The sequence below is a fragment of the Arachis duranensis genome, chromosome 9 (genome assembly GCF_000817695.3).
Source record: "Arachis duranensis cultivar V14167 chromosome 9, aradu.V14167.gnm2.J7QH, whole genome shotgun sequence".
Classification (NCBI taxonomy): Eukaryota; Viridiplantae; Streptophyta; class Magnoliopsida; order Fabales; family Fabaceae; genus Arachis; species Arachis duranensis.
The window spans coordinates 40,386,603-40,393,844 of NC_029780.3; the positions used below are offsets into that span (position 1 = coordinate 40,386,603).

General features: G+C 42.9%; 2 protein-coding genes across 3 annotated transcripts in view; one reads left to right on the top strand and one right to left on the bottom strand.

Moving 5' to 3' along the window:
- Positions 1-1,258, bottom strand: part of LOC107495326 (uncharacterized) — an 8,014-nt gene extending 6,756 nt beyond the window's left edge. Inside the window, exons 1-2 of one of the 2 annotated variants that reach the window (XM_052254796.1) lie at positions 592-1,258; positions 27-518 (exon numbers count right to left, since the gene is read on the bottom strand). In XM_052254796.1, coding sequence (XP_052110756.1) covers positions 336-518; positions 592-780 — 372 coding nt within the window. In that variant the 5' untranslated portion in view covers positions 781-1,258 and the 3' untranslated portion in view covers positions 27-335. Of the gene's footprint in view, positions 1-26; positions 519-591 lie in introns of those variants that run through there. The other variant, XM_052254795.1, reaches the window with a different exon arrangement.
- Positions 1,259-4,216: 2,958 nt separating this feature from the next.
- Positions 4,217-6,415, top strand: LOC107495186 (F-box protein At2g02240). The gene is made up of 3 exons (XM_016116293.3): positions 4,217-4,580; positions 4,802-4,920; positions 5,870-6,415. Exons 1-3 carry the CDS (start codon positions 4,311-4,313, stop codon positions 6,285-6,287), a joined length of 807 nt encoding a protein of 268 aa, XP_015971779.1. The 5' UTR covers positions 4,217-4,310; the 3' UTR covers positions 6,288-6,415.
- Positions 6,416-7,242: the final 827 nt, after the last annotated feature.

The window sequence follows — 7,242 nt, forward strand, 5'->3', positions numbered from 1 at the left end:
AAACATTACATTTCACAAGCCGCACAACAATTCAGCCAAACCAACATCCATAATCATTCGAGTCAATCAAATAATACATAAGGCAGATACAATCACTAAATACACAATATCTCACATCAGTATCCATATGTAATAATTCCGATACATAAAACACAATTTTTTTTGGAAAGCGCCCCTACCTCAAAACGCAATCCCATAACCCAAACGCGTCATAGAATCCTTTCCACCTCAGCCCGAACCGACGGCAACCAAAACCTCAGCTCCCAGCCACTTTCGCAATATCCATCGCAACACTAATCGCAACGTACAATAACTGTGACTCAATCTTATAGCGATTAACGCCGCAAAACCTCAGCGTATGATAACAGAATAGTAACTAGAGAGCTTTCAAATAAAAAAATGCTTACTGAACGAAGAAGGAACGGCTGAACCGGAACAGCGGCGATCACCGAACCGGTTTGGCGGTAATCCGGCAGCCACCTCAAGCGGCAGCGGCGACCGGACTCCGGCGATGAAGACTGAAACCCACATACAGAAACAGTAAGGCTTCCAGAATCTTAAACGAACGAAAACCGAATCCAAAACCCTTACCGGCCAACTTTTCCGGCGACGGCAGCAGGGTCTCGATTGGCAAAAGCTGAGTCCAGAGCTCCGACGGTGCTTCCAGAGGTCACAGAACCTTTCCCGGCGGTCGGAATCACGGAGATACAGCTCTCTTCTCCGGTAGCAACACCTGCGGCGGCCTGAATCCCTCTGCCGGCGGCGGTTTAGGCTTACCATTATTAGCAGCAGCGAGCTCAGATGGTGGCAGCGACGTGAGGCGGCGGCGTCTTCTCCCCACCTGCGGCAACCCTTGGCGGCGACGCACAGAACTCTTTTAGCGGCAACGAGGGTGGAGCTTCTCCTCAGCCCGTGGCTCGCAGCTCACGTTTCCCCTCTCAACGGCGCTCTTCCATTCGCGCCTCCAACGGCACCGGCGAAGGCAGCTTCTGTGGCAATGGCAAGGAAGCTCGCGACGGTGACCGGCGACGTCAGACCCTAGCACTGGCGGCGGCACATCGCGAACCCTCCCCGCAAGGCCTTCCCGTCACTCTCTTCGCGATTAGCAATGGCAAATGACGAGTTTCGACGGCGACGCGTGGCACGATGGCGGCGGCGCCGTGGCATCGACAAAGCACGGCGAACTGGAGAGCGAACAGCGGCGGCTCTGCACAGCGCGGCAGCAGTGAGCTCTCTCTCTCTCCCCCTGACCGGCGCACTCTCCCCTCTTTCCGTTTTCTGCTTCTGTTTCCTTTTCTCTTAGGAAACTGTTGGGTTACAGGTTCGCTGAAGGGAAGAAGATAGGGGTGGCGGCTGCTATGCTTAGGAATTAGGGTTTCATTTTTGAAACTTAGGGTTAGGGGCAATATAGTAATTTCACATAAAAAAAATAGGGATAATATGGTAATTGAAACCCAAATTAAATCCAACACTAACCATATATAGGAAAATACTATTTGCTCATCAACTTTACAAGTTATTTTCAATAAAATGTCCAAATCCAAAAATTTAGAAATAATATAATTAATTTCTCTATTTTCCAAAATAGCAATATCAATATATTAAAATATTGATTATTTAGTCCATATCATATAAAATCTTTATTATTTCATAACTATCAACTTTATAATTTAAATATAGAAAATAATCCAATTATTATAAAATTGGATAATAATCAAAACTCGTCTCAAATCCAATAAATCAAAAATTGCCTTAATTATTTTTAATTAAATAATTTCTGAAATTAAGGTTATAAATAACTATATGATTTGGGACATGATCATAAAAAGACTTTTCAAAGGTTCTGGGTCTTACATCTTGCCTTGGCTTCACAGCACGGCTTCTATTGTCATCAGGTCAGTCGCACTTTCACCTCATGGGTTCTCTTAAGAACTGCGAGAAGTCAGCCAAGTTGCCTTCCCGAATTGCTTATTCCAGAGCATCCTTCAAGTCGAAGCAATCTTGGGTTTTTACGGCCGAAACCCTTGTGGTAGTCATAGTATAGGTTCTTGTTTCCGCTGGTTCTATCTTTGAGCTGGCGAGGCTTCGACAAGATGCCTTTGTCGGCTATCTGTTGGTACACCTCAACGATCATGGCCGTCAAAGGGGTATAGTTAGTAAACTTTCTTACCCGGGGGGAACGACTTGAGGGGTTTAGTTGGTCCTCCGTCCTTGGAATGCTCCTTGGGCTTTTCCCCGTTCCCGGGCTGACGAACATGATGATAGGCGGGCTGTCGCTTGTTGGCTGCCGCCACTTGGCTGACCTCCTCGTCATTGATGTACTCTCTCACAACATTCTGGATTTCCTACATTGTCCACACAGGTTTGGTGGTGAGGTGTTTCCTGAAATCTTAGTTCAACAGCCCGTTTGTCAGACACAGGCTGGCCACTGAGTTGGTCAGGCCGTCAATCTCTAGGCATTCGTCGTTGAACCTATCCAGATACTTCCTGGTCGGTTCCACGCTTCTTTGGATCACCCCTAGAAGGTTCATCGGGTGCTTGACCTTGTCAATACGCGTGGTGAACTGTGCTAGAAAGCCACGAGTTATGTCCGCGAAAGTCGTCATGAACCCCTGAGGGAGCGCATTGAACCACCAGATTGCCGGCCCCGTTAGGGTCACGGGAAAAGCGCGACATCTCACCTCGTCGCCCACACCCTCCAGGTTCATCCTGGCCTCGAAGGCCGTTAGGTGTTCCTGGGGGTCCTGAGTTCCGTCATATCTCATGTCCGTGGGCTTGTCGAAGTGTTTCGGCAGCCGGACCTCGAGAATGGAGTAGTGGAAAGGGGTTGCTCCCATGATTACGGGATTTCGTCGTCTTCTCAGTCTCTCCCTGCTCTCTTCTCGGACTTCCTCCTCAGCGTGTCTCGCTAAGGGTCGAGTGTAGATTATGGGGTCTTGTCGTCTCCTCGGTATTTCTCTACTTTTCCCCTGGTCCTCCGACTTCGCACGGGTCATGGGGGATCGGGAACTCGTTGCACGCCTGGCATGGTGCCTCCGGGGGATATAAATAAATAAATATAAATATGTGAACAAAAAAGGTGTATACGCTTGCCAACTTCACACAGGTTCTGCTTCTGGGTTAAAGAGCTCATTCATTACCAACTCTCTCTCTCTCTCTCTCTCTCTCTCTCTCTCTCTCTCTCTCTCTCCAGATTTTGCACCCTATGGTGCAACTCTTGCATTATTCTTGCGCTGTCGCTTCCCGTTCCTTTGAAAGGATGCCTTTCCTTAGAACGGGTGGAGAGCTCGTCCCCACGGGAGGGGGATCTCGTGCGTTCGCGGGAAGAAACCAAAGAGGCCGCCCTACTGATTCGGTGAGCGTTCTCCTCTACGCGCGCGGCTCGCCTCCATCTTGCCCTTCCACCGGGCCTAGCAGGAAGTCCATTCAGGCCAAGGATCCCCACAGACGGTGCCAATGTTTGGTAGGTCGGTTCCTGAATGGGTCGGAGATGCTATGAGTGTGCGTGTGGTTGGAAGGGACCTGGCTCTGGGCGGCTGGTGCGTGAGTAGATCTCCCTGGCTAGCGCTGGTAAGCAAGGAATGGGGCTTCACGACCTCCCGAGTTGTTGTAGTGAAGGGGGGGAGCCACCTGCAAAAAGGACTCCAACGCTCAAGTCAGAATCCGTACAAGGTGGTAGAAAAAGTTATGGTTAAGTGACGTACCTTTGGAGAGGGGTAGGGCCCTCCCCTTATATAGTTTGTATTAGGGAGGATCCCTCCTTCCAGAAAGTTTCATTCCCAGCTGTCAAGTGCCTCGTGAGAGGAGAGGTGACAGACAAATCTCTTCCCAGTTTGAACTGTACGAGTTCGTCGAATCGGCCGGTCGAACCAAAATACTAAGCCAACTGGACTAGACCATAACACTAATGATACTCAAGCTACAGATTTTACTTGTGAAAATTGTAAAATAGAATATTTAATACATTCAATCTACTAAAAATAAAAACTTTACAATTTAGATATACAACGGAAAAAACAAAAATCACCCTAACATTTTCGTACTTGCTTTGCCGCTCTGATCCCTCCTTATTCCTTAAGCAGCTTAAGGACTAAGAATTTGAATTATCACAAAATTTCATGGAATTCCACGCCAGCTTTCCTCTCAAGTTTTTTAATTGACTCCCACAATCCCGTGTTCCTTCCGTGTCCCCAGAGTCAGACAGCACACGCGTCAACCTCTTATTCCTTTTCTTCATTTCGCCGTAACTTCCCAATCTTCTTCCTTAACTATACACACACACACTAACTGAAGTCTCTCCTTGAAGGAAGATGGATCTGCAAGCGTTGCCGGAAGGATGCATAGCCAACATACTGTCTCTAACCACTCCTCTTGATGCCGGCAGGCTCTCCTTGATTTCCAGAACCTTCTGTTCTGCCGCCCAATCTGATTCTGTCTGGGAACGTTTCTTACCCTCTGATCTGGAATCCATCATTTCTGATTCTCATCAATTTTCTTCTTTGATTGCCGCCTATCCTTCTAAGAAGGCCCTCTACCTTCATCTCTCCGACCATCCTCTTCTCATTGACCACGGTCGCAAGGTACTTAATCATCTTCTATTCTTTCCAATCAATGGAATTGTAGTGTTAGAATAATAATAGTCTGTACTAATCGATTTGAAAAGGTGAAAGTGACAGTTATTTTAAAATGGATGAGAGTATTAACACTCGTGATATCTTTCTTGAGTTTCCTAAAACTGTAAACCCTAAACAACATTCATTATTTTCCCAATTTATAAGATTAATTCGTTACTAAAATGCAGAGCTTTCAATTGGACAAACGGACTGGGAAGAAGTGTTACATGATTGCTGCAAGAGACCTCACCATTATTTGGGGTTCCACTCCTGAGTACTGGGAGTGGATAACCCTGCCTGAATCCAGGTTAGCTGAGTCTTTTCTTTTGACAAGAATAAGGATTAGTTTGGTTAAGTTTTCGCTTTTTATAAAAGCTAATCTTTTAAAAGTGGTAGTATCTGTGTTTTTGGTGAATTAAATTAAAAATAACGTTTTATAAAATAATTTTTAAAATTTAAAAATATTATAATAAATATTAACGTAAGAATTAAATTTAAATATTAATTAATGCATGACATTATATTAAACTTTCTAATTTTGATAAATACAAGTTAACTCTAAAAAGTTTTTTTTAGGTACTTTCATAAATACGATTGTCTTTTAAAAACGGCAAACACAATAACACAGATTCTTGTGCAAGCATTTTTTCAAAAAATTTTACCAAACCAAGCCTTACATGTATCTATTGCAAGAATTATGTTCCATATATTAGCTTAACAATTTCTAAGATGTTAACTCTGTTAGTTATTGAAGATGCATTCATTATGAATCATATACACCCAAAACCCTATTCTGTTGGAAAGACATCATTATGTTACTAAGAGATGGCGGATATAATAATCTCTTCCTTGTTATATAATATATCAAGGATGTGTTCTCTCTACCTATATGAGAAGTACTTCCCATCCATCATTTGTGATATTATGCTTAGGACTGCAAAAGAAGAAAAGAAAAAAAAAATCATTCTTCATAGTCTGTTTGAATTGCTCTCCGTTCAAAATGAAGAACAATACTTCATTCTCTATTGTAAAACTATGTGAAAAGTATTAGGTTGTAGATCCGGGTGCTTGTGACAGTATTTTCATGCATAATTAGTTATTACTTAAATCTAAAGCAAGTAAGATAAATATAATATTGTGCATGTCCCTTTCATAATCCCTCATAGCTAAATGATTTGGAAAATAATTTTTATTCTACTACTAATTGCGGATGTTTCGTCATTCTTATGTTCCTTGCTTGTTAAACTATTGAACAGGTTTAAAGAAGTTGCTAAACTTCTTGCTGTGTGTTGGTTCGAGATTCGTAGGAACATCAGCACCATTATATTGTCCCCAGGCACACAATATGCAGCTTTTCTTGTGTACAAGATGATCGATGCTCATGGATTTCACTTAGAGCCCGCCGAGTTAACAGTAGGCATAGTCGGAGGGATAAGTTCTACCAAAAGTGTTTGTTTGGACCCAAACGTAGAAGAGAGGCATTTGGGCCCCAATTTCCAAGGATTGGAACGACCGAAGGAGAGAAGCGATGGGTGGTTGGAGATTGAGATGGGAGACTTCTTCAATTTAGGATTAGAAGATGAAGTTGAGATGAGAGTTATAGAGATAGACAGCAAATGGTGGAAGCATGGTTTCTTTCTTCAAGGGATAGAAGTTAGGCCTAAAATCGTATGATGTTGTGGGCGCGTCTGTGGTTTATATTTTGCTTGAGAGAGAAGTTAGCAGGCATCTTGTTAAATGTTAAGTAATTGCAAAATTAGGGGAGGAAATTGGAAATGGGAAAACGTTTCACCGAAAGAAAATCTCTGTTGTAGACTAATATAAAAAGAGAAAAAAGAGGAACCACAGAGGAATAATGTTTTTTTCTGAAACCTAAGTTTAAAAATGAAAGTTAATTTTAATTTTAAAAATTAAATTTTGAATTAATTAGATTTAATCATAATTTTGAATTTTTTAACTTTTGAATCTTTATTTTCAAATGACGTCATCTTTTTTCTCTCACAATTCTATGCTATGGTTGTTGTTGTTGTATACTTGTATTACAATTTTGGTGTCTTTTGTAATTGTTGTCTTGTTACTTGTTTTTTATTAATTAAGTGGAATGTTTATTTTACTATATATGCGGATGGTTCTTTTCATTCTAAAGTGAATGTTAATTTGGGTATACTATTAGTTTTTTACTTGATTTGTTTGATTCTGTACGTACATATTTCGCAGAATATTCATTTTATTATGTATGTGAATAGTTTTTTCACTAAAATGTAGATGTTTATTTGGGTCATATTATTTGGGTAAACGAAGCAAAATGGCAAGCAATGGAAGTGACAAAGACATGACGCAGCGATGGAATTAGGCTGCTGGCTCCGCGACGGTGTGTCGCTTGCAAGAAGAACAGGGACAGTGGTAGCGTCGAGAACGGGGACGCGCCGCAGGGGAAGAAGAAGGTGCAGTGACGGTGTCGGTTGCAAGAAGCACAGAGGTGGCGCGACGCACAGAAGAAGAAGCTGCAACGGTTGTTTCTTCAAACAGTGGCGACAGCGGTGAAGTGCGTCGGTAACGGCGCGATAGGAAAGGGGGAGTGAAGCAGCCGTGCTAAAATGAGAGAAAAGTGGAAGGTAATATGTTAGGA

Excerpts from the sequence above, each read along its gene's own strand:
- LOC107495186 (XM_016116293.3), top strand. The coding sequence starts at position 4,311 with ATGGATCTGCAAGCGTTGCCGGAAGGATGCATAGCCAACATACTGTCT. Across the intron at positions 4,581-4,801 it reads TCATTGACCACGGTCGCAAG|AGCTTTCAATTGGACAAACG; the intron begins GTACTTAATCAT and ends ACTAAAATGCAG. Across the intron at positions 4,921-5,869 it reads ATAACCCTGCCTGAATCCAG|GTTTAAAGAAGTTGCTAAAC; the intron begins GTTAGCTGAGTC and ends ACTATTGAACAG.